The 24,879-nt window shown below is 52.3% G+C and overlaps 10 protein-coding genes and 1 non-coding gene across 11 annotated transcripts; 7 read left to right on the forward strand and 4 right to left on the reverse strand.

Moving 5' to 3' along the window:
- Positions 1-830: 830 nt before the first annotated feature.
- On the forward strand, positions 831-2,559 carry LY79DRAFT_514545 (cysteine desulfurase IscS; the record flags this gene model as incomplete). The annotated part of the gene is made up of 2 exons (XM_060554627.1): positions 831-1,931; positions 2,137-2,559. The coding sequence occupies 2 exons, from the start codon at positions 831-833 to the stop codon at positions 2,557-2,559; spliced, it is 1,524 nt and encodes a 507-aa protein (XP_060414677.1).
- Positions 2,560-3,565: 1,006 nt separating this feature from the next.
- On the forward strand, positions 3,566-4,646 carry LY79DRAFT_552628 (uncharacterized protein). The gene is made up of 2 exons (XM_060557724.1): positions 3,566-4,187; positions 4,271-4,646. The coding sequence occupies exons 1-2, from the start codon at positions 3,891-3,893 to the stop codon at positions 4,511-4,513; spliced, it is 540 nt and encodes a 179-aa protein (XP_060414678.1). The 5' UTR covers positions 3,566-3,890; the 3' UTR covers positions 4,514-4,646.
- A 1,735-nt stretch (positions 4,647-6,381) lies between these two features.
- On the forward strand, positions 6,382-7,149 carry LY79DRAFT_514695 (uncharacterized protein; the record flags this gene model as incomplete). Its single annotated transcript, XM_060554647.1, has 1 exon — positions 6,382-7,149. One exon carries the CDS (start codon positions 6,382-6,384, stop codon positions 7,147-7,149), a length of 768 nt encoding a protein of 255 aa, XP_060414679.1.
- Positions 7,150-7,751: 602 nt separating this feature from the next.
- On the reverse strand, positions 7,752-8,470 carry LY79DRAFT_589959 (carboxymuconolactone decarboxylase; the record flags this gene model as incomplete). Its single annotated transcript, XM_060561084.1, has 3 exons — positions 7,752-7,804; positions 7,860-7,905; positions 7,979-8,470. The coding sequence occupies 3 exons, from the start codon at positions 8,468-8,470 to the stop codon at positions 7,752-7,754; spliced, it is 591 nt and encodes a 196-aa protein (XP_060414680.1).
- Positions 8,471-9,537: 1,067 nt separating this feature from the next.
- On the forward strand, positions 9,538-12,915 carry LY79DRAFT_669436 (FACT complex subunit; the record flags this gene model as incomplete). Its single annotated transcript, XM_060563641.1, has 5 exons — positions 9,538-9,717; positions 9,820-9,904; positions 9,967-10,088; positions 10,148-11,753; positions 11,804-12,915. The coding sequence occupies 5 exons, from the start codon at positions 9,538-9,540 to the stop codon at positions 12,913-12,915; spliced, it is 3,105 nt and encodes a 1,034-aa protein (XP_060414681.1).
- Positions 12,916-13,964: 1,049 nt separating this feature from the next.
- Positions 13,965-15,618, reverse strand: LY79DRAFT_669437 (LEM3 family/CDC50 family protein; the record flags this gene model as incomplete). Its single annotated transcript, XM_060563642.1, has 7 exons — positions 13,965-14,079; positions 14,139-14,301; positions 14,354-14,695; positions 14,753-15,146; positions 15,202-15,298; positions 15,375-15,411; positions 15,519-15,618. 7 exons carry the CDS (start codon positions 15,616-15,618, stop codon positions 13,965-13,967), a joined length of 1,248 nt encoding a protein of 415 aa, XP_060414682.1.
- A 670-nt stretch (positions 15,619-16,288) lies between these two features.
- Positions 16,289-16,375, reverse strand: LY79DRAFT_t114. The gene has a single exon. It is a non-coding gene; the product is annotated as a tRNA-Glu (tRNA).
- A 2,651-nt stretch (positions 16,376-19,026) lies between these two features.
- LY79DRAFT_514618 (cyclic nucleotide-binding domain-containing protein) lies at positions 19,027-20,271 on the forward strand (the record flags this gene model as incomplete). The annotated part of the gene is made up of 2 exons (XM_060554636.1): positions 19,027-19,512; positions 19,570-20,271. 2 exons carry the CDS (start codon positions 19,027-19,029, stop codon positions 20,269-20,271), a joined length of 1,188 nt encoding a protein of 395 aa, XP_060414683.1.
- Positions 20,272-20,582: 311 nt separating this feature from the next.
- Positions 20,583-21,273, reverse strand: LY79DRAFT_514659 (breast carcinoma amplified sequence 2; the record flags this gene model as incomplete). The annotated part of the gene is made up of 2 exons (XM_060554643.1): positions 20,583-21,172; positions 21,237-21,273. 2 exons carry the CDS (start codon positions 21,271-21,273, stop codon positions 20,583-20,585), a joined length of 627 nt encoding a protein of 208 aa, XP_060414684.1.
- A 1,066-nt stretch (positions 21,274-22,339) lies between these two features.
- On the forward strand, positions 22,340-22,669 carry LY79DRAFT_552649 (uncharacterized protein). Its single transcript, XM_060557725.1, has one exon. It carries the CDS (start codon positions 22,383-22,385, stop codon positions 22,584-22,586), a length of 204 nt encoding a protein of 67 aa, XP_060414685.1. The 5' UTR covers positions 22,340-22,382; the 3' UTR covers positions 22,587-22,669.
- Positions 22,670-22,707: 38 nt separating this feature from the next.
- LY79DRAFT_186128 (uncharacterized protein) lies at positions 22,708-24,777 on the forward strand. Its single transcript, XM_060551350.1, has 4 exons — positions 22,708-23,150; positions 23,204-23,339; positions 23,393-24,065; positions 24,119-24,777. Exons 1-4 carry the CDS (start codon positions 23,028-23,030, stop codon positions 24,642-24,644), a joined length of 1,458 nt encoding a protein of 485 aa, XP_060414686.1. The 5' UTR covers positions 22,708-23,027; the 3' UTR covers positions 24,645-24,777.
- The last annotated feature ends 102 nt before the right edge of the window (positions 24,778-24,879 follow it).

Raw genomic sequence — 24,879 nt, forward strand, 5'->3', positions numbered from 1 at the left:
GACGACGTAGGCGTGGCTGTGCCGGTCAGCTTCTGCGCAAGACCGCTTGGCTGTGGCGCACACGCTGCGGAAGGACAGGAGCTAAGGCCTACTATTAGGAGCTAATGTGCCCAAAGTAGGTACCTAGCGGTTCGAACGGCAAGGATGTAGCACGGCAACCTGTGAGGTAAGACGTGTGCTGAGAGGCGATGACACGTGGGGGCTGGTGAACACGGAAGAGAAAGTGAAAATACTGGCCGGAAGGAACAAGTCAAAGTCTGAAGACATTCGGAGCATCGAATTGGGAAATTGGACAATGCAAAGCGAAAAGGCAAGTGTAATATAGTTACGGCGGACGGTTGCGAAGACTGTGGTGGGATATCAAGTAGGCACCTAGGTACCCCTATGTACACAGGTGCCTACTTACCTACCTGGGTAGGTAGGTAGGTACCTAGGTAGGTAGCAAGGTGACTCCGAGAGCCCGTCGTGCCCGTCCAGTTTCTCACAAAAGGAATCTACGTAGTGTCCAGTCCGCATCCAGTAAAAGACCAGTTTACCGAGGCCTGCTCATGCACGCTTTTCTTAGGTAATCAGAGGGTCAGACCGAGTCTGCCCCTCAAAGGGTGGATCCGAATGGGGAACGTCATCAACTCGAGGAGAGCCGTTGGACCTGGCCAATCACAGCCTAGATGTTATCCCCGACCCCGAGACGGTCGGAGACACGATCCAAATTGTCAAAAATTCCCAACAGCCTGGGTATCAGTTCCTTCCTCTTAGAAAATTCCATCTAACTTCTCCCCTTCCTCTGTTTTAAGTTCGATCGCCTACGCCATCGCCATCAATCGCGCACTATGGCTAGCATCACATCAACCGTCTTTAGGCAAGCGGGCCGTCTCTGCCGTCACACCACAGGGCCCGGAATTTCTTCGCGAGGTATTTCCTCATTATCAAGGGTGGCGACAGCTCCCGCGCAGAGATTATCTCAGCAACGCAGACACGTCTCCGAGACGAGGCGCGATAATGCACAGGTCAACGTCGAGACTGCTATCAAGCTCGACAAGAACGATTTCATTGATGTCGTCCCCCAGTCACCCGATGCGCCAAATGTCATGGTTAGTCCCATGGCCGAGGTGCTGAAGCAAGTTACCACGATGGAGGAGGGCCAGCGACCCATCTATCTGGACATGCAAGCTACGACTCCCGTTGACCCCCGCGTCCTCGACGCCATGCTGCCGTTCTACACAGGCATTTACGGCAATCCCCACTCGAGAACACACGCTTACGGATGGGAGAGTGAGGAAGCCGTCGAGACGGCGCGGCAGCACATTGCCAAGCTTATCGGCGCCGACTCGAAGGAAATCATCTTCACAAGTGGCGCCACTGAGAGCAACAACATGAGCATCAAGGGTGTCGCGAGATTCTTCGGCAGATCCGGCAAGAAGAAGCACATTGTCACGTCGCAAACCGAGCACAAATGCGTCCTTGACAGCTGCCGGCATCTTCAGGACGAGGGGTTCGAAGTCACGTACCTTCCTGTCAAGAACTCTGGTTTAATCGACATGGACGAGCTTGCTGCCGCTATCCGCCCCGATACTGCTCTTGTTAGTATCATGTCCGTCAATAACGAAATTGGTGTTATTCAGCCCCTGGAACAGATTGGTCGGCTCTGCCGAGAGAAGAAGACATTCTTTCACACTGACGCTGCCCAAGCTGTCGGAAAAATTCCCATGGACGTCAACGCCATGAACATTGACTTGATGTCGATCTCATCCCACAAGATTTATGGCCCCAAGGGTATTGGAGCTTGCTATGTCCGCCGCCGGCCCAGAGTTAGGCTCGACCCTATCATCAGCGGAGGTGGACAGGAGAGAGGTCTGCGAAGCGGCACTCTCGCCCCGCCACTGGTTGCTGGCTTCGGTGAGGCGTGCCGCATCGCTTATGAGGAGATGGAAGTACGTGTTGATCCGTCTTGCTTATCCTACCTTTGCTCTGCCATTCCGTGTTTCATTTGCTCTATACATGCATGGCCCTTGAAGTGTCCCATCGCAAGGACGCCGATATTGGTTCATAGCACCGTATTCAGTCCAATTTTCCCATTATCCGTTATGTATCACGTTTGCGGCAATTGTTACAAAGAAGTACTGACAGATGTTCTAGTATGATTCGAAACGTATCAAGGCGCTGTCCGATCGCCTCCTCAACGGTCTCCTTTCTCTAGAACACACAACACAAAATGGTGACTCCAAGCACTTCTATCCTGGATGTGTCAACGTTTCCTTCGCCTACGTCGAGGGAGAGTCTCTTCTCATGGCCCTGAAGGACATTGCTCTGTCTTCTGGCAGTGCTTGCACGTCTGCATCTTTGGAGCCTAGCTACGTCTTGCGCGCTCTGGGCAACAGTGACGAGAGCGCCCACAGCAGTATCAGATTTGGTATTGGACGCTTTACGACTGAGCAGGAGATTGATTACGTGCTCAAGGCCGTTAAGGAGCGGGTTGATTTCCTGCGTGAACTGAGTCCACTCTGGGAGTTAGTTCAGGAGGGCGTGGATCTCAACACGATCCAGTGGAGCCAGCATTAAAAGAATGGTTCCGTACGTTCTGCGTACCTGCTCATTCGACCTCGTCTGTCTTGATCGGGGTCCGCGAGTTTGTCAAGGTCCGCGCAGGAATTTGCCTGCATCTTTCCACGCAGAGATGCCTGTACTAATATATTCGAGATACCTAAACAGCCGGTTTTTTCGTTTTTGTCCTCGGGGATATTGGAGTTAGAACTGGGGGCGACCAAAGGGAAGTAGGAAATTCGAACAAAAGAACAGCGGCAGTCGAGTTCAACGGGGTGGCAACTGGCTGTTGTTGATGAACTTAAGGCTGTACACTACTACATATTATTCTGGCATGAATTGGAACATGGACGCCATGAACAAACGAACCAACAAGCAGGCAATGCGATTACTCCGAGTATTTCACGTTGAGTCATAGGTACATATATGCTACTCGATGAAGGGCATGTATATCCTTGCGAAAATCGCTTTCAAATAGCCAAGATATACCACACTTGCATGCGTCACCAGGTTGCCATAGAGATGCGAGAGCTCCAAAAATGTCAAGGGAAGCGACTGTTACGATCTGATGTGAGAGTGGTCTGTGACTGAGCGGTTTACTTCCTTGCACAACCGACGGCGAGCGCTTCAGATCACGAACGCCGGATATGTGGCTTATAGTTGCAATGCTGGCTAATGTTCAGTAGCGTCGTTGCGCTATACTCTTGACCGATTAACTGATTGTCTGATTGTCCAGGATACATCTGGCAAGGTGCCCAGACGGGAGAGGTCCATCATCAAACATCCCTCAATAGGGAATACCTATGCTGTAAGCAAAAAGTCCAGACGAACTCCGATTACGTCTTCTGTGGGCTCACATGGGCAAGGCTACACGTCTCAGCTCTTCAGACGGCAAGTACACATACCCAAAAAGAGATGTTGGGAAGGAGGCAACTATGGCGTTTGGTGCTAATGAAGTAAGGTTGAAGTTGCGAAATGACATCATATAAGCAGCGCAAGGTGCAACGCTGCCCCTCCTTCCCGCGACCCCCCTCCACACTGGGCCCCCAGCAGCGGTGCTCCCGCATTCGGAAGGGCCTTCTCCAAGGCCTATGACATCACAGGTTCAGCTCAACCTGGCAAACACGATCGCGGTTGCCAAACGATGAGATTTCACATGTTGCAGGTGGCCTGCCTCAGGAAAGGGAGGAGGGCCTGGCTTCTGGCTTCTTCGTAGATAAATTGCAGCCCTCTTCCCAACCTCCAAAACTTCTTCCCATAATCAATCACTTCACAGCTCATTAGACCCATCCCAAACCACCTATTACCAAATCAATCCATCAACTAAGTCCACCAAACAAACCATCATCATGTCTGCCAACAACGACAACACCTCCACTCTCAAGTCCTACGTTGACTCTGCCACCGGCGCTGCCCAGAACATGCTTGGCTCCATTACCGGAAACACCGCCGACCAGAACAAGGGCGAGGCCAAACAGAACAAGGCACAGGTTGAGCATGATGCTTCCCACGCCACGGCCAAGCTTCCCGGCTTCACTGCTACCGCCCAGGGCGTAAGCAAGGACGACCCCGACCGTGCCAACGGTTCCTGGAATCAGACTGTTGGCTCCGCCAAGGAGACTATTGGTGGACTCGTTGGCTCCGAGGTAGGCTATTTACTCACTTGGACTTGCTGATGCTTGCACCTGCAGACTCTTGTCAGGGCAACAGGCTGACATTTCGGTTATAGAACCTCAAGCAGCAAGGCCGCGAGCAGAACCTTGAGGGCCAGTCGCAAGAGGCCAAGGGCCAGTTGAACGACTACACTTCTGGCATCGGCAACCGTGTCCAGGGCACTCTCGGCAGTGCCGTGGCTGGCTTCACTGGTGATAAGGCTGGCCAGGAGCATTACCAGGGTATGCACGACACTGGAAAGGCTCAGCAGCGCGGTGCCGAGCACGATATCCAGAAGCAGGCAGAGGCAAAGCAGTAAATCATGCAATGCCACACGGTGTGTTAGTATGAGCGACGGCTGGCGTAGTAAAGGAGAGATATGAATTTGATACCCCCTGCACGAGAGAACGCATGCACCTAGTTAGCCCTTCAGGTAGACGACGAATCAAACCATTCGCCTAATTCAGCATGTCCATATTGGTTCGACACGGTGATCATACCCGAGAAAGCGAAGCCCACCTTCATCTTTAAGCACAAACGTAGGTAGGTAGTATACACTGCACGTGCCATTCTATCCGAAATGGGAAAGTGGGCCAGCAATAGAACGTCGTCGACATGTAGGAACCCACACCGTTAAGCGCTGTAGATCATGGCGGTACGATACTTAGATACGTTCTGGAGGGAGAACAAGTGGCGAGGCGAGGGGTAGCCTATTCCTATAAATCGGTTTGCTCAGGTAGATAGAACAAGGGTTGAAACGGCCCTTTGGCTACCTTAACGTCATGCACCTACCGGCGATCTAGAGGAGCTAGCCATCCCCGCTGACCTCGGGTGGCAGCGCAAGCGCAAGTGCAGGTAGGTGCATGCACAAATAGCATGAACGCCTCTTACATAGTGGGTGCAGGGAGGGAGCCACAGAGGCGTTCGGATGGCACATTACAGCGTTGGATAGACATGTAAGGTACCTGAGATCAAGGCACTCCAAACAGGCAGTCGAATTTGCATATGCCTCAACCGCGCAGTTCTGCTGCTTTTCTGCAGCTGCACGAGATCGCTTTTCTCCATCCCTCTTCATCGTGGGGTTGGTTTACAAATCACACACCATCTATGTCGCCTCTCGACCAGGCCATGTTATGTCATGCCATGCGCACTCGTATCATCTTGTCTTGCTGCTGACCGCCAGACAATAACCCCTCGCCCAGCGCCCACGACCCACCGCAATGCTAGGCTTCGGGTCCAACCCTCCATGTCTCGTCTACTAGTAACTAACCACTGTCCGTCAGAGCTGTTCCCGTCCTCCTTCTCCTCCCGGTGAGAGGTGCGAGGGCTGACTGACTTCGCCCACGATATGCAGCACAGTGGATACTGCCAAAACCCCACAGAACGAAGCCCCGAAAAAACAAGGGCCGCAATTAAATCGGTTCTGCTGCCGCCACTGGTCACACATTCAGTCCTTGGTGACGGGTCGCCCCTCTCGCCCGTTCCCGAGCTCCAAAAGGAGCGCCGGCCCCAGCGGATCGGTTCTCGAGCCAGGTTCTGGCCATGTTGAAGGTGAAGCCATGCTAGATATAGAAATCGACCTTCGCCTGTCCAGTGACGGGTGTCGATTCCATCTGCAGTTGCAGGGGAGTGCGCCAACTATGGGAGCGTCGCATCCCATGTCCACGAACGGTATCCGTCTTGGAGCGACCTTGGTGATCCTCCATTGGCTTATGCCGTCTGGTGGCTGCATGTCACGAGAAGTAGATGCAAGGGAGAGGTGCGTCCAAGAGGGGCAGGAAGAAGGAAGGAAGAGGGGGCATTATTTGATTGCGACTGCGTCTGGAACCGACTTACAGACCCTAACGTCGTACTGGCGCACACAGCACCGGCGGGCGGAAACTGATGGCTGCTGTCGTGCAGTGCGCCATTCATCACCCTACCGCCGAGACGGCCTCGAAGCCCTCCTTGCCCTCCCACCCTCTTCCATTTCATGTGCGGCGCACTTCTATCGTCATCAATGTTGCCTCCTCCTCTCCCTACATTTTGCCTGTGTCACTCCGCTTCATTTCTCCCTGCAACGCAGTTTGCGGTTATTCATAGACCTACATTTTGAACCGACAAATACTGCTCAGTCGCATCATGTCGCCGTAGTCCATTGCTAGTTGACTCACCATTTAAATTCTTCTCCGTGCTTCACTCTCCGCCATGGCCGAAACCGAGGCGCGTCAGTGGACAATCGTCCTGATCCTAACCGCACTCATCCTTTCCTTGGTCGTCGTCTCCCAGATTTTGACAACATATATCACTGGCTACCGTGCCGCTCCCAACGAAATTGCTTCGTTCATCGATGCCGTTGACTTCTCGGTCGAGGAGAACGAGAGCTATGACCGCGACGTCGCCAAAGTCCAGCGCCTCGATGACAAGCTCCGCCTAGGTCGCTTGCTCCGCGAGATTCAGAAGGGTGGCGACGATCTGCGAGAGGAGATCAACTCCATGCTCCTCTCTGACGACACCACCACCATGCGCATAGGCCCCCGTCTTCTCTGGGCCAGCAAGCGCCGCGATCTCGAAGAGCGCGTTCGCCGGCTGGATCTCATGAGGATGCGTTTTCTCGTCGTGTACATGGGTGTAGTTGCGGAGCGGGCGAGTCCTCTAGCGGAACGATACATGCCCGTGACAACACCGCAAAGGGATTCAGAGAAGGCGCCAGTATCTCCGTCCTCCACGCTGCCGATGGCCGCTCTGAACGAGAGTTTGACGCGCGCGCTGACTGAAGAGATCCGCGAGCGGCCGTCACTGAGGAGGCTAACCACTCAGGCCATTGGCCATCGCGAAGTTACGGGAACAGGGCACAAACTTGGGTGGGCAGGGGTGGTCCAAGAGTTGCAAAAGAGTCCACGGATGCACAAACGGCGATCGTCTATCGAAAGGTCCATCGAACAGGAGCTGGCGAATGCCAAGCTGACAATCTGACTGGCGGCTGGGACTGTACTGGCTGTGGAGGGTGGCGACCACATCCGCAGACACCCGAACAACGACGAAACAACAATATGATCAGCTTACGACTATAGGTTACATGCCATGCTATTCACGACGACAAATGAATTATCGCATATGCATCCACGACATAAGGCGTACGGTCTAAAAATACTCAGCATCCGCCCCAGAGTGGCATGTTGTTGATGGCGACAGCAGCACCTGTCGATTCTTTGCACATCTGCACTTTTTGTTGCGGACACGAATTATGACGAAAATAACGGGAGAAGGATTTGGTGACAGGCGCATGGGGACACGGGGGAAGTAGGCTTGGTTCAGAGGCTGAGCAAGCGTTTTTTTCTTTTCTTTTTTTAATACTGTTTTTACCGTTTCTTTAGGAGGACCTTAACATCACTTCACACGTAGATGAGATACCCCTTTTACAGCATTCTTTGCCTCTTCTGGGTCCATATGGTCTAGTCTACACTGCACTCCACCAGTTGGTCTCTTCTTCAGCTCTTTCCATATTGAAAGTATTGAACTTCGCACTCAGGCGTACCTTGTATGTGTCCTCGACGCCGTGACGCACCCTTGGGATCTCAATGTTGAGGGAGGGAAACGTCGTCAGGACCAGTACTGTTTCTTTCGCCAACTGCATGCTCGTTAGAAGTGTATGTTGGCGAGACAGTTAGGAATAATCATCTTACCGTCAAGAGCCACCAAGAACCGGCTCACGCAGTTATAGCACGCGACCTAAATGTCATTGTCAGCCAGTCTCTCAAAGTTCCACCGGCTTCTCCTCAAGCCATCTTCCAGTCTCACTTACTGTCGTCGTAATCTCCACAACCTCCCGCTCGCTGAACAACGACTTCAACTTCTCAAAAGTCTCATCCTTGACTCTCACGTTCCTCGTCATCTCGTCAGTGTACACCAGCACGACCCACTGCTTCTCGCTCAGATGCAACGCAGGCCGGTTCGCCAGCTCCAGCGGCGCCTCGGCCTTGACGGCGTCCATGGCGTCCGCTGAGACGCCTGCGGCAACGGCCAGCGGCGCGTGGTGGCCCCACTCGTACCAGGCTCGGTTGACAACGGCGACGCGCGATATAGCGAGCTCGCGCAGGTCTGCGGGGATGGTGGTCTGAGTGCGGATGGCGCCGAGGAAGGAGTTCCAGCCGTCGGCAACGGGTGGGGCGTGCAGAAGGGCCAGGTCGAGGGACTGCAGAGGCCGGGGGCTGCGGCGGGCTTGGATCCGAGAGACGATGGCGGCCTCTTCCGGCGTCGAGGTCGGTGGTGGGTTGGGTACGTAGGGGATGCGCATCTTGGATTTGGGGGTGGGGTGATTTGTCGTTGGTGGGATGTGTGGCGTCTTTCTGGGTCTAAAGAAGGTCAGAAACCTGTCCAAAGGGGGCATATGAAACTCGTGATAGCGGGAGGACTGGTTCAAATACACAGGAGAGAAGTATTGTGTGTGTTGGTTGATATGTAAGGTCCAAACGTGTTATATTTAAAGAGATTCCGGAGGAGCGCGGGGTTGTAAGTCCCGTCTCCACATCCCGAGAATCGGGAGGGCCGAGCGATTGTTCTTCCCCTCCCTCACCTTTCTCCCGGTTGAACACTGTCCCGGCGCTTTCCCCGGCGCTTCGCCGGTGTCGGGTCCCAAGAGCTTCAAGGGCGGGCGACTTTCCGTTAAGAAACTTCATGCACCGTTGGGCACTGCGAGAACACAGCACCGCAAGACCAGCCGGCTAATTGCAGTTGCGCCTGGTTTTATCGAAGGACGGCTGTCCACAAATTTGTAACTGATCCGCAATACTGAAAGATTCAGCCTTAGGGAGGCTACTTACACAACCCAGCTGTTGCAGCTCTACTCTCCCAGGCAACTTATTGATCCGCATTCTGCTTGCCTTGCAATAATGGAGGGATGCCTGGAGCTTTCTATTCAATCCCGCAAGAACGTTTTGCTATCACACGGAGAAGAAAGCCAATCGCTTCGACGACATTGAAACTTTCTAGACTTCGAGTCGACGTGGATACGTTGACTTGCGAAACACCAGCATGTCCAGAGTTCCCAAGAATTGAAGCTCTGACGTTGATCCGGCACTGACCGACCGCACTGTCTGCCTAAAACCCAACTTCCTTCAGCACGCTTCAGGCAAGCTCGCCCCTGTTTCCTTCACTAATTAACGCGCCACGAACCTTCACTCAGACAACCACGCACTGAACTGAAAAAAGCAAAGGCGCGACGCGGTCACGTGAACAGCTCCTGCCTCGCCCAATTTACGCGGTGGATTTTTCGGATCTCGCGTCGCCAGCAGCAACCTGGAACCTTTCGTCCTTCAAACCCCCTTCTCTGCCACCACATCCGTCACTCACCTCGCAGCGACGATGGCGGAGATCAAAATCGATAGCAAGGCGTTTCACGAGCGCCTCACGCGCCTCGCGGGCGCCTGGAAGAATGACTTGCGATCCAAGGATGGCAACATCTTTCATGGCGCTTCGTCCATCGTCGTCATGATGGGCAAGGTGGAGGAGGTGCCTGAGCTGCACAAGAACAACGCCATGCATGTGAGTCGCATCCCTTTCAACCCGCCGCGACGCGATACACTCTGTTGCCCTTGCTATTGATTCGATGCACGAGACAAGAAGCTGACATTTTGGGGACAACAGTTTTGGCTTCTCGGCTACGAATTCCCTACGACGATGATGTTGTTGACGACTGACAAAATCTACATTCTGACGACGGCGAAAAAGGGTGAGGGGCTCTTGCCATCGTCGCGCCACACTCGTGACGGATCTTGGCTAACGCAAACATAGCGAAACATCTTGAGCAGTTGAAGAATGGTCGCTTTCCACTAGAGGTCCTCGTCCGAGGCAAGGATGCAGCCGAGAATGAAAAACTGTTTGTCAAGCTTGCCGAAGTTATCAAGGCTTCGGGCGTGAGTCACTGCCCTCGAATACGATATCTCTTATTGCCACTGACACATCTGTCTTGCAGAACAAGGTTGGCACCATCGCTAAGGATACCTCCAAGGGCCCTTTCATCGAGGAGTGGAAGAAGGTCTTCGCCGACCAGTGCAAAGATGTCGAAGAGGTCGACGTTTCCCAAGCACTTTCCCAACACGCTTTCTCAGTGAAGGACGAAACCGAACTCCGAGCTATGCGCACTGCGTCAAAGGCCTGCGTCGCCTTGATGACCCCCTTCTTCCTCGAGGAAATGTCGGACATTCTTGATAAGGAGAAGAAGGTCAAGCACAGCGCATTGGCAGACAAGGTCGATAAAAAGCTTGACGACACCAAGTTCTGGAAGACGGTCGAGCTCCCCAATAAGACCAAGCTTCCCCAGGACTTGGACCCGGCCCAGCTGGACTGGGTTCTAGGCCCGTTGGTACAGAGCGGTGGCAAGTATGATCTGAAGATGAACTCGGAGAGCAACGATGACATTCTGCACCCCGGCACTATTGTTGCCGCCATGGGCTTGCGCTACAAGTCGTACTGTTCCGCCATCGCTCGTACCTATCTCGTGGACCCGAATAAGTCGCAGGAGAGCAACTACAAGCTTCTTTTCAATATTCACAACATGATCTTGAAGGAGGTCCGCGACGGCGTCGTCATCAAGGAAGTATACATCAAGGCTTTGAACATGATCAAGGCGAAGAAGCCTGATTTGGAAAAGCACTTCCTGAAGAACGTTGGCTGGGGTGTTGGTCTGGAGAATAGGGACCCGACGTTGATTCTCAATGCCAAGAACTCCCGGGCGCTCAAGGACGGCATGACTCTTGTCATTACGACCGGTTTCAGCGATATCGAAAACCCCCAACCGCAGGACAAGAGCAGCAAGATCTATTCTTTGGTCATTACCGATACAATCCGCGTCACCACGAGTGAGGCTGTCGTTTTCACCGGAGAGACTCCCATCGATGCGGACTCGAATTCCTTTTTCTTCAAAGACGAGGAAGAGGCTCAGCCCACGCCCAAGAAGGAGAAGAAGGATTCCCGAGTGGGTGCTGTCGCTACGAAGAACATTACTTCGACCAGGTTGAGATCCGAGCGAACCACAACCGTTGACGATGATGCGGACAAGAGGCGCCGTGAGCATCAAAAGGAGCTGGCATCAAAAAAGCAGAAGGAAGGTCTTGCCCGCTTCTCTGAGTCTACGAGTGGACAGAACGGTACGGAGGTGAAGAAGTTCAAGCGCTTCGATTCATACAAGCGTGATAACCAGTTCCCTCCCAAAGTCCGCGATTTGCAAATCGTGGTTGATGCGAGAAACGACACGGTCGTATTGCCCGTAATGGGCCGTCCTGTTCCCTTTCATATCAATACGATCAAGAATGCGAGCAAGAGCGACGAGGGTGATTGGTCGTTCCTGCGAATCAACTTCCTGTCGCCTGGTCAGGGTGTCGGTCGCAAGGACGACCAGCCTTTCGAGGATGCCTCTGCTCACTTCGTAAGAAGCTTGACATTCCGTTCAACGGACGGTGACCGCTACCAAGAAATCGCAACCCAGATTTCGAACATGAAGCGGGACGTGAACAAGAAGGAGCAGGAGAAGAAGGAGCTGGAGGACGTCGTCGAGCAAGACAAGCTCGTCGAAATAAGAAGTAAGTTGATTTGCATTGTAAACCCATCGGTTTTGCTCACAAGTCACTAGACCGTCGTCCCGCCGTGCTTGACAATGTCTTCATCCGTCCTGCTATGGAAGGCAAGCGGGTTCCTGGTAAAGTGGAAATCCACCAGAACGGTATTCGCTACCAGTCTCCTTTGAGCACCCAACAACGTGTGGACATCCTATTCTCGAACGTCCGCCACCTGTTCTTCCAGCCTTGTCAGCACGAGCTGATTGTCATCATTCACATTCACCTGAAGGATCCTATCATGGTTGCCAACAAGAAGAAGACCAAGGACGTCCAATTCTACCGAGAGGCAACGGATATCCAATTCGATGAGACAGGTAACCGCAAGAGGAAGTACCGTTACGGTGACGAGGACGAGTTCGAGCAAGAGCAAGAGGAACGTCGACGTCGCGCCGAGCTTGACCGTCTGTTCCAAGGCTTCGCCCAGAAGATGGCCGAGGCTGGCAAGAACGAGAACCTCGAGGTGGATGTGCCTATCAGAGATCTTGGCTTCCACGGTGTCCCATTCCGAAGCAACGTCTTCATTCAACCGACAACCGAGTGTCTGATTCAAGTCGTTGAGCCACCTTTCATGGTCGTCACCCTGGAGGACATCGAGGTTGCTCATCTGGAACGCGTTCAGTTTGGCCTCAAGAACTTTGATCTTGTGTTCGTCTTCAAGGACTTTACCCGACCACCATATCATGTCAACACCATTCCTGTCGAGTTCCTCGATCATGTCAAGGAGTTCCTTGACTCCTCGGACATTGCCTACTCCGAGGGTCCTCTCAACCTGAACTGGCCGACGATCATGAAGACAGTCACTGCCGATACCCATCAATTCTTCCTCGACGGAGGTTGGTCTTTCTTACAGGCCGATTCTGATGACGAGGACGCGGACTCTGAAGAGCAGGAGAGCAACTTCGAAATAGAATCTGACGAACTCGAGGAAGCTTCGGAGTCGAGCGAAGAAGATTCCGACTTTGGCTCTAACGTCTCCGACGAAGAGGATGACGCTGAGATGAGCGACGAAGACGAGGGCGAGGACTGGGACGAGCTTGAGGCCAAGGCCAAGAAGCGTGACCGCGAGGATGCCCGAGGCGGCGCTGATGACGATGAAGGCCGTGGTCGCAAGAAGCGGAAGCACTAAACAGGGTCTCACTTCATTTGTCTCTGGCATTATGCGAGAGATGGCGAACCGCAGATACAGCCGGAAGCGACCTTTAGGGGTGCAGTGTTCTTATTACCACATTATTTGTAACATCAAAATTGTTGTGTAGGCGTCTTGGGATGATGGGGAGGGAGGAGAGGTCATTATTGATCATGGATCCGCTTCCTGTGGGTGGTGCAACGACGAAAGAGATAGCTTTCTTATTAATCGACGATTTCTGCTTGAATATATAACTTGGCTATTTATTTTCATTGACTTGTTGACTCCGCGTTGTCCTCAGACTCGGCGACGAGTGATTGGTGTCTGATTGAGCATACCCTCACTACCACCTTTCGTTCCATGTGGGCTGGCTGGGCCACCCAGTGTGTTTCAGATAGGAGATAGGTAGGTCCCCGGTAGTCATGCATGATTTCAAAACCGATGATTTGCCGGTCTACCAAGCATTCAAACTCTTAACAACTTCGAGTCCCTCTCAGTGAGCCAAGGTCGGTCTCTGGTTTCTGCTGGTTGCCTATCTCGCCCACGTTCTCATAGGGATGGGGGTGAAGCATATGAAGCTCACATGAATACAGCACGGACGAGGATTGAGCCCAAGAGAGCGATTGAAAGAAAGCGAAAATACACAACGCGTGTTGACCGGCCGGTGCAAAGCAGTAAATGACCAACCAAGTACCCCACCCTCTTAAGGCCTCTGTCTCTGTCTCTGTCTCTCTCCAGGCAACAGGGAGGCTTGGGCGATGTAGGGGGTCTTCAGCCGAGAAAACCCGTTCCGCCCCGTTACTCATACAAATAAATTTCATGTCATCCCATAAGAAAATAAAAAACATCAAAACTCCGCAGGCCAGGCTTTCCTATCTCGTGCGTCACACTCCTCGACCTCATAACAGCGACGTGGGCAGAACGAGACGTTGTCCTCCGATTGACGACGCGGTTACGCTGTATGCCATTGCCATCGATGCCGTGGAAGGACCGGTGGCGTTGGAGACTGTACGGCTGTGAAGATAGCACTGCGACCCATCGCGGGCCTTCTAGGCTTCGCCGGGTCGGACTTCGCGACCTGATGCCATTGCTGAGCTGGCGCCAATAGCCTGCTTGGATCCGGGTGCGTTGTTCCAGGAAAGATAGGTGTGGTCACCCAGCTTCCTGTGCGGAGGGTCAGTATTCTCTTCTCTGGACTTCGAGTTAGGGCGCAGATCACTTACCTTGGCTTGATAAGATGAGTTACAGTGAAGATAACACCGAGGATAATACACATGCCACCGACAACAATGTACGCGATACCGAGGAAAGGGTTTCTGCCACCCATGATTGTGCGCGTGGAAATAACGATGGATTTGGTTCCCTTATACTCCGTCGTTGGGAAATCTGTACTTGTCAATACTGTCTGACCGGTGCGAAGGCTTCCGGGACAACTCACTGTCGGTGATGTTGACTTCGTAAAACCCTGGCATCATAGTCTCGTCATCGTTGCGCTGGTATAGTTTACTGAAAGTCGGCAATCCTGCGGTTCTCATCCAGACCTGGAAAGCGGGCCACTTCGAGATATCTGGCGGAGGGTGCTCGGCTGTGTAGTTGGGGTACCGGACCCTCCAGTTTGGTGGCGGCATAATGTCTTCAGGGTTGTACTTGGTTTTGCCGTAAAGTTCCGCATCAGACGCCCAGGCAATGTTTTTCTCGGTCGACATCGGATATATCGAATCCCTTTGCAACCAGCGGGGTGAGGTGAATGTGTCATTGAACATGGAGTTTGCAATCAAACCTAGCAGTGGTTTAGCCTATTGGCGTAGGATACTGTAACTCGCATACCAATACTTACCACAGGGATAGTACGGTTTCTTGGCTTCCTCATCCCACTCAAGAGGGTCACAGGAAGAGCTGTTGACATTACTGGCAGGCTCTGCATTGCCTTTGAGTTGCTTATCGTAGAAAGACGCGACGTAACGCCTGTGATTCTGGTAAAAGTTTGTAAGGTGATAGTAAAACAAGACCGGGGGGCCCATCTCTTCGGGAATGTCGAATTGGATTCTGCACTGCTTGGCTGGGTATGTGATCGGTCCATCGTTGACTTCGATGTCCGTTACAGCCCACAGGGCATTCTTGGTTTGATCGTCGCTCTTGAATGCAGTGCTAATGTATTTCGAGTCCATCGCACCAAGATTCTCGGTTGCTTCGGTAAGGCAGTTGGTATAGTCGATCCGGATCTCCTTAACCTACAGGGAGATTTGTTAGCGACCGCTCTGTACATAGTGGGAGGTTTAGGCTTACCTTGGCACTTGCGTAGAGCAGCAGTCCACCGATGGGAGCAAAGATGATGCCGATAATGAAGAATAGGGGCAAGACTGTCTTGGGCGTCAAGATTGGTCTATAACAGTCAGCGACTGAGGCCCATCTCCGCGGTTTTGACATCGCAGAAACATCGCCAGGAACCAGGAACTTACTGCCATGCCTTCAAGCGCTGCTGCCGAAACGCCGTATCTAATCGAACACACTAGTATTAGCACCAACATGTTTGTTTCGTTCGAATTCCAGCGTTTCCGTGACCTCTGAGGGGAGCTTGACATCGTTCCGGGGCTTCCACGTACTTGCCGGTCGGCGGCTCTTCTTCTTGTCGTCCTTCTTTCCTGTGTCATGTTGCGATTCGATGGAGTCAGCGTGGTTGACGCCAGACGATGGTTCGGGCATCTTGGGCAATCGTGCACTCTCAAAGGGCGCGCGATCGAAACGGTGACGGAGAGGTGTCGATTGCTGTCGCGGAAGTCTGGCTCAAATGCGCTTGTCCGGTAAGACAGGAGAGATGGAAGTAAGCAGGAGTGTGGCTTGGCACTCAATGCGTGGATTGGGACTAGCGTTGTGGCTTAGCGATCCACTTGTTCGTCAGTTATGGAGGACGGGCGTACGTTCCAGGCGTGCAATCACAGCGCAGTAGTTGGGTTGAACATTGAGTTGGTTCATTTCCGCACTGCCTTGGTTGGTGAGGAGCGCCATAGGCATTTAACTAAATGACCAGAGGACGAACGGTCCAGTAGAGTCAGTGTTAGCAGTGCGGTAACATAAAAAGTACCCTGCCCCGAATTTCGGATAGTACCATATCATTCAACCCCATATCTCCACATTTACAGCTGTGTAATGACATCTATCTACGTCGTATTCGTACATAGTACGTAAAGCTGGGTAAGAGCTAAAATGCGAGGGCAGCAATACAATAGATATCTAGCTCCAAGCTTATGTTTCTAACAAGTACATACACGTACGTAATAAAACATTTATATATAGATAGACAGATATATACTGACTGATTGGCTTCGGGAAGCCTGAGGACATAGAGCACAAAAACCTGAGCAAAAATACATATTTCCGAAACCGAGAATCGAACTCGGGGCTATGCCTGACCTCTCGGTTACTTGAGAGGGCATCATGTTGGCCACTACACCATATCGGATTGTCATGGTCTTTATTTTATATAATTATCAATAGCGTTCTCCAACCATCATCACTCCTCGCTGTTTTCATGTACCCACTCCCCCTGCTATGATTTCCGTTCTCGTTAAGGCTCAACAGTTTCAATGACTTGATGACTCGCACATTGGCTTTTGGGTTAGACCAAGATTGCTTGGTTCGCTGCCTTGACGCGGACGGGTAATACGAGTTTGGAAATGCGTTGTATTCTTCTTCTCCTCCCACCCAATCCCTGTCACCCTCAAATATTGTAAGCATAATACATTACCGCTCAGATGCAATGGTAATCAGGCAACAGGAGAGATGATGTATTCTTAGGCTGTTACTTGTTCCATCATGGGCAGTTTTCGGACTCCCTATCAACATAACATCGGCGAGGACGCAAACCAGTCTTTGGATGCTGAGATATGTTTGCAAGGTAACCAAGATCGCTTGGTTTTCATAACATGAAACAACAAGAAATGACGGAACAACGAATCAACCGTCAGATGCACAGCAGAAAGGAGATATTTCCTTCCTTTGATTAAAAACTTTTATGAGGCCAGCAGCTGAAATGCCTCATCGTATATACTAAACCAAAGGCTCGAAGGACAGATTTGACCATACATAGCTTGACAGCGCCAGAGATTTGGCTGTCTGAAACGAAATCGACGAGCAGTTAGGCTTACAGGCGAAAGCAGCGGGCTGATGTCGGCTAAGAATTCCTGAGACTAACAGGCAAGGCCTCTCTGCCGGGAAAGGGACGGGGTTTCCCTTGGCTGCACACCTAAAATGGCCGTACCAACCACGATCAACGGGCTATCGAATGGACAAGCCACTACAGCCGAGTTTTAGTGAGGGGCAATTGCGGGCGGACGGGGGAGGCCCACCGAAAGCGCCCTGAAATTCCACGGGAGGGCTGCCCCTCATGATGACATGGCCGAAACCAGGGGACCCAAGCACTCAAGGTGCCCTGGGCTTGTCGCCTCTGGTAGGCGGCAGAGAGAAGGCAAACTCGGTACGTACCTCTGTCTCAACCTTGAGGTAATACGTGGACACTCGCTGATGCGAGCAAAAAGTGAGCCAGTCAGAGGCGCCGCCGCTGAGAGCTGCATAGAATCCCAACCGAAGCGGCTTGGAAGTGGAAGCTGAAGCCCGGACTTCGGGCTGCAGGGAAGGAGGGATAGCGACAGACCACATGCCGATCCGTGCACCTTCTAGAACCCTTCGACGCCCGTGACTGGTCGGCCGGGGCAGGAAGGCCCCTCAAAAGCTAGGACCTCACCGTCACCCTGTAAAGGAGAAGGGGAACATTGAGGAGCGCCAGAAGGAGGGGAGCACCTGCTTCTTTGCTACTGTGTTTTGACTGGAAGCAGCGATGCGTCAAAGGACCCTCCGTGCCTCCTCCTGCTTCTCGACTCTCCCCCCACCTTATTCCCCCCGTCCCAGAGCAATCCTCGTCCCTAAACCGAACCCAAAAAGCTTCCCTTCCCTTGGCCTTTCCGCTTCCTGCACTCCCCCCATCCTGTGTTCCCATCTCGTCACCTCCCGCTTTTCTCCATCAAGATACACAAAGCGAACCCTATCCTCGCGGCCTCTGTCTCGCACCCGGACAGTACGAGAGCACCTAGACACAAAACCGGCCACTTACTACGCCTCCCCCAGTCCCTCCTTTACATAGGTAGGTACTAGCCGCACCCTCGTCCGGATCATAATTGCTATACCACGCCGTGATCTTTCTTCTCTTTTCCACCTCTCCTCGTCAACCCAGTCAACGCGCTCGCCAAGTATCCTCCTTGGCTTCTGACAGCTTCATCGGCCTTACCGATTCTTTATCGCACGGTCTGGTCAGCCAAGATTCCCTTCCCCAAGATCCGATTGTCAATACTACGAAGGCTGTCGAGCTATCCGCCCCAACTTGCCATCGCCCACGAGCTAGCTCCGTACGCTGTCCTCTGGTGAGTGATAGCTCCCTTCGTGGCCACGCGCTGGTCCAGAAGCCTGTCTACCTCCAACAGTTCAACCTATTCGCCACTTTCTCCCCGTTATTTGTCCTCGAATCTTCGTTAGCTTCATCCCATCCCATCGTTACTGTCCTATTTCCTACCGTTTCCATCCTCCAAAGCACGCCACTTTACAGTGCGTGCTCTCATCCCCCATATCGTTCCAGGCGCTCATTCTATCACTTGGTATCGCGTTGTGGTATCTTGCCGCCACCCCTCTTCGTCACCCGGCCGCAGCCAATGGTGTCTCTGTTCGGCCTGCGTCACTGTACCTAAGCATACCCTCTCTGCGGCGTAGTCACTAAGAGAGTCGTGATCATCTCCGTTACTACAGCCTGAACGCGAGGACTACGCATCAGGTACAACCATAGTTGAACCATGCCGAAAACCTCCACCAATTTCATAACATTCTTTTGCCCAACACCATGACCCTCGAGACGGGGCAACCGTCCAACATTCCTTTTGCTGCTACCCACATACTGCGAGCTGAAGCTGACTGAAAAAGCACGAAGCCTACCACGACGCTCACGCGAAACAGTCGACATCCTTGATCTCTGCGCCGCCTCCCACACCCACCTAGCAGCTTGCCCCACGAAACCAACTTCTATCTACGATACGAACGTATTTTCAGACGAATATACTACACCAGAAAATGTCCGGCATGTTCAAGAGTCCTTTCGGGGCTAACGCCAACCCTTTTGGAGGTCCCAGCGATGGAGCCCCGGCGGGAGGCAACGCCATTCATCGAGTAATCGAAGAAGAGGAGAACGACACTGTCACGTCTCCTACATCACCAAGCTTCGGCATGAATTCTGGTTCAATGTTCAGCGGCCCATTCGGTGGCGACGCTGTCAACGATGCCCCGCCCTCTGCGCTTAGAAGTCCGCCGAATCCTGAGAGCTATCCCGCCCAATACAACTTTGGCCGTCGAACCTCGGTCTCGGCCGAGTCTTTGAAGCCTAGCGCAGACACGTATGATAACTGGTCACCTCCTTACCACGAGAAAAGCAAGGAACAACTGGGACGTCTGCAGACTGCCATCGAAGGCAACTTTCTCTTCAGCCATCTTGACGAAGAGCAGAGTTCCCAAATTCTGGGTGCGCTCAACGAAAAGCCGATTCCTGCCAAGGACATCAAGGTAAGCTGTTCTTGACGTTGGCATATCGCACGACCAGATCCTGACAATTCACAACAGGTCATTAGTCAGGGTGACGCCGGCGACTTCTTCTACGTAGTAGAGAAGGGATCTTTCGATGTATACGTCAACAATAGCGGTAACTTGCAGCCTGGCCCCGAGGGCATGGGCCAAAAAGTGGGAACCATCCAGGCTGGAGGCTCGTTTGGTGAACTCGCTCTAATGTACAATGCTCCGCGTGCTGCAACCGTTATCTCCGCCGAGCCTGGATGCACTCTCTGGGCGCTTGACCGTCTCACTTTCCGCCGCATCCTCATGGAATCTACATTTGCTCGGCGGCGAATGTACGAGAGTTTCCTTGAAGAGGTGCCTCTGTTGCAGAGCCTCACGCCATACGAGCGATCCAAGATCGCTGATGCGCTGGAAACTCAAAAGTACGCACCGGGGGCAACGATCATCAAAGAAGGCGACCCTGGGCACTCATTCTTCCTCCTGGAGAGCGGTGAAGCCGATGCATACAAAGGTGACAGCAAAGAATCCGTAAAGCACTACAGCAAGGGAGACTTCTTCGGCGAGCTTGCGCTTCTGAATGATGCTCCTCGCGCGGCTAGCATCGTTGCCACGACGGATGTCAAGGTCGCAAGCCTCGGCAAGAACGCCTTCCAGAGGCTTCTTGGTCCCGTTGAAGGCATCATGAGACGGACAAAGTACGAAGGCGTCAAGACTGGTGTCGAGGAGATGGATCCGCTTCAAGCAGTCTAGAAGCGGCAGAGCTTTGGATGATTTTGCGTTTTTATTCAAGTATGGATGGCAGGCTTTCGGATGGTTTAAAGTGAATGCGAAGATTCACGGCGGCGTTAGCGGAAACCCTTACCCTCGCTTCCTAAGAGACACGGCTATAGTGATGTCCAGATACCTGTTAGTGAAGAATATTTCATCCACAATGCTGTCCTGGAAGTGTGGGGGTTGGAGTTTTTCGTGGTATCATTATCGGTGCATACGTAGTGCAGGCGAGCGGCCTTTATCAGGCACCGTTGCCGACTCCTTCTCAATATCGGCACCAAGGCTCAGCATTAATCTCCTCTTACTCTCATCTCTTCCAGAATCTCCCTCCTCAATTGTTCAATGGCAATCTCGGTCTCTAGTGTCCTTCCCACACCCTTCTTCCAAGTCTCTTCCAGTCCCTTCATCTCAGCTGCCACCTCCTCCTGCTGCCGCCTTCGAGCGACAGTCAAGACGTCGATCAAGCGCTTCGTTTCGGTGAGATCACGCTCTAGAGCCTTGAGCTCGTTCTCCAGGTTCCAGTTACCAATTAGCCAAGCATTCTTGCCCCATTTGTCCAGCAACCTGAGGTTCTGAGCGCGTGTATCTAGATAGGTATAAGATATGTATGCTTTCCGGAGAGCGTCGGCCAGACGCTCGCGGTCTTCTGCTGTCGATGGTGTCCCAGAGTCTGGGAAAGGCTCTTGTGTTTGGTAACGCTCGAGGTTAATGGCTTTGAGTGGCTGTTTAGAGGCGACGCGTTCCAGCTCGAGTTCAATGAGGGGAGAGAAGGATGGTTCTTTGTAGGTTGATGTAGGGGGCGGGGGAGACGTGGCTAGCTCGGCCATAATCAGGGCCAAGGAGGCCTCGCGCTCCTCCAACGTGGGCTCATCATCAATATCTGCAGGCATTCGATGTTAATTCAGGTCACGGGCGCGCGGCAGACGACGCCAAGAGCAACGTACATGGGAGAGACTCGTGGAAGGCGTTCAGGGCAGACATGCTGAGACGAATCCGATTCAATGAGAAAGGTACTATCGAAAGAGTTGTTCGCAACAATAGGTTCAATCTAACTGCCTGAAATGTCGACAAAGTGGTTTGGTCGCTAAGGGCATAGAGGGTGCGTGGCTTACTTTGCCAACTTCAACCAAAAATTGACGCGAGGCCGCCGCGACTTGGAGTTCAGAAATTTGGGAGCTTGACGTACATGCCCGCCCGATAAGCAGATAAGTCGGTTACAAGGAAGTTGGATCCGTGCGTCGTCTGACTCTGGAGGAAGGCAGGTGCACAGATCATGTGCTGTCGATCTTCGGTCTGGGTGAAGCGATGATTCCACTCATACAACGCTTGGACAAATACGATCAACTGCGAGCTGTTCTGCAGTAAGCCAGGCGCTAGCTGAGGTTGGTGTAGTTGGGCCACTGCCCCCCCCCCCCCCCCCCATTACTGTCTGTCTGTCTTGACTTTGAGATGCCTAGGAAGCAGCAAGACAGGCGACTGCACTTAGCGGATCGATAATGGGACGATTGGGAACCTGACGTGCGGGCATGGCTTAAGTTGGCAATGGCTTCAACCCCACCAGGGTCGTGCTCATTTTATCTTCATATTTCATTGGCTACCTAGACCCGAAGAGGGGTTGATGCAAGACCTCGTCCTGCATTCGCCTGATCAAATATGCTTTCTTTGACGCCACGAGCACCGAGAAACTTCAATGGCAGGCCAAGCCATTGGACGATGTCACGCGTCTTCGATCCATAACAGACGTCCTCCAACAACAGTGGAACGAACATAAGCCACAAGCTTATGAAAGAGGCGGATCTAGTTGCGGGCACAGTGTATGTACATCTTGCTCTCTGTCATTAGCCCCTCTGGGTACCTTGTCCAGGAATGCCCGAGAAACAGATGAGAAATATCGTATGAACCCGTCCTTTAATCATTTTCTTCAATCACTCAAATCCATTGTTCCGCCATATCCGCTTGTTCGTACTGTGCCACTTCCAAAAGACTCATACCATCGTCTTTTAACCAATAAATCAAATGTGACTTACATCTTGTGTTACGCCAACAATATCGAGAATAGTCTGGCAAACTGGGCCACAATCCGAATTCTCATGGCCGAGCCTGTCGCCAGATGGTTAGTCCAGTCCATTCTCAAACAGACGGAGAGGATGATCCGACCCGGCACACAACTCCTGACCTGGAGCGAAACCATCAGGCCAGCCGGCATCTTTCTTTCCATGCCAGACTGCTCCAACCCATTTGCAGCGATAGTGTTCTGTCTGACCGGGCTTTGCCCCTCTCTAAGCCCAAAATAAGTAAGAACGGCAGCCACCATTACCAGAAGCAGTTGCCCATCTACGCCCCATTTGCGATAAAATTTGACCACTATCCTCTAGCCTTATATACTATACCTACCTATAAGAGCGCACCAGAAGTGAGTTGTCTCGTGTGTCTTGAGTGATTAGGGGCTGGCGGCGCACGCCAGGCTCAACTATTGTACGCGGCGGCGCTTCATGTCCTTTGAAAGGCGGCCCAGGCTGTAACCGGCAAAGGATGGCTCTGGCCGCTCCGGACTGTTGTCAGAAAAGCCCGCCATACCCCCTTCTTTTGCTAGTCAGGGTGGCAAAGAAAAAACAAAGGAGCCCGCGTTCTTCAACTATCCTAGGTGTCATCTTAAAGCACCACATATCCCTCCTGCATGCTACTGTGTCTCCAAACAGGGTTCAACATTGTGTGATGAGCACACACCAGACATCATGAGGTCTTTAGTATCTCTCACCTTCATGGTGTCTACGTTCCTAGTCATAGTGATGCCTTTTGCTGAAGCCCAGAAAGTCAACAACATAACGGATGCTGTGTCAAAGCTCCCTACCTGCGCTGTAAGTGTTCTATCTTGTCTCAGGCTCATTCATCGTTACTCACATCACCTCAGGCTACCTGTATACTATCGGCAATCAAAGACTCACCATGTGGGTTGACAAACACGACCTGTATCTGTTCTGATTCGCAATTTGAAACCACGACTGAGAGCTGTGTAACATCTACCTGCAACGCCAAAGATGCCCTTAGTTAGTTACAATTTTCCCTAGGATGTTCAAGAAATTGGCTAATAGCGAACCAGATACCAAAGGTGTCTTCATGGCCACCTGTGGCAACCCAGTGAGGGATCGCAGCCCAACTTATGCTCTGCTTACCTGGGTGGTCCTGGGCCTTAGCACCTCAGTGGTAGCTGCTCGCTTGGCGTACAAGCTCTTCTCGTCGGCAGAGATTGGACTTGACGACTTGTTCACCTTTCTCGCCTACCTCGCTGTTGTTCCGTCCTTCGTCATCAATCTAGCCGGTCTCATCCCCGCCGGCCTTGGCAAAGACATATGGACCCTTACGGCAAGCCAAATTAGGGATTTCGGCTTCTGGTTTTATGTTGTAGAGCCCTTGTACTTCGTCCAGATGGGCCTTGTCAAGATGGCACTCTTGTGCTTCTACATGCGCATCTTCGACCGTACGGTTATTGGAAAGATCCTGTGGGGCACGGTAGCCTTCAACGCTATCAACACGTTCGTCTTCACCATAGCTAGCATCTTTCAGTGTACCCCCATATCATACTATTGGACAAAGTGGAGTGGCGAGAGTCAGGGTAGTTGCATCGACATCAACGGGCTCGCCTGGGCATATGCTATTATCGGTATTGCCCTGGATATTTGGATGCTCTACCTATCTCTATCAATGATCCGGACCCTCCACCTTCATTGGGGGAAAAAGCTAGCTGTTGCGCTGATGTTCTTTGTCGGTGCCCTGTACGTTTCTCCCCCTTCTTCATACTTGAGCATGGCGATCTAACATCACTCAGCGTCACAATCATCAGTATACTAAGACTCCAGTCGCTGGTTCGCTTCGCAAAATCTATGAACCCAACATGGGATCAGTACGATATCGCCTTCTGGACATCCATCGAAGTACCTATTGGCATAATTTGCTGCTGCATGCCAACCATTCGCCTTATCCTTATCAAGGCGTTCCCAACGTTTTGCCGAAAGCTCGACCGGCACTATAGTTTGGACAAACATATCGATCCCTCAAACAAAGTAAACCAGAACCCGGCTCGCAGCCTGACACTTCGCGGTGCTGCTCCTAATTCCTTGACTACCAAGCTTCTACCCGTTCTACAGGACACCAAAAGCATGACGGCCACTCAACCTCTCTCTCTCAAGACTTACGACTTTTTGAGTTCGCAGGGAACGAAAGACCTTGAGACTGGGAGCGTCAAAGATTGCAACTCGCCAACATCACACTCTTCCAGCGCGGTTTCTTATCATGAAGGTTCAGGTCAGAGGTATCCAGAGGCCATTAAAAGCAACAGTTGCCAAGATACCTAGTCAATGTGCTATGGTACATAGTTGAAACCCCCATATATAAATCTGTTTACGTCGTCGAGTACTAGGAGCACCTGCTGTGGCACTTGGAGCTGCAACACTCTGATGCCCCTTATTTCATATACAAAGACCGTACCCGTTACAGCACGTCGGTCACCGGTTCTTCGATGAAGAACGAAACAGGATCAGCACCTCAATTGAGGAAGCCTACAATTACGTGAGACACCTAAGTCCGGCC

Source organism: Colletotrichum navitas (genome assembly GCF_030913465.1).
Source record: "Colletotrichum navitas strain CBS 125086 chromosome Unknown LY79scaffold_26, whole genome shotgun sequence".
In the NCBI taxonomy this organism is placed as follows: Eukaryota; Fungi; Ascomycota; class Sordariomycetes; order Glomerellales; family Glomerellaceae; genus Colletotrichum; species Colletotrichum navitas.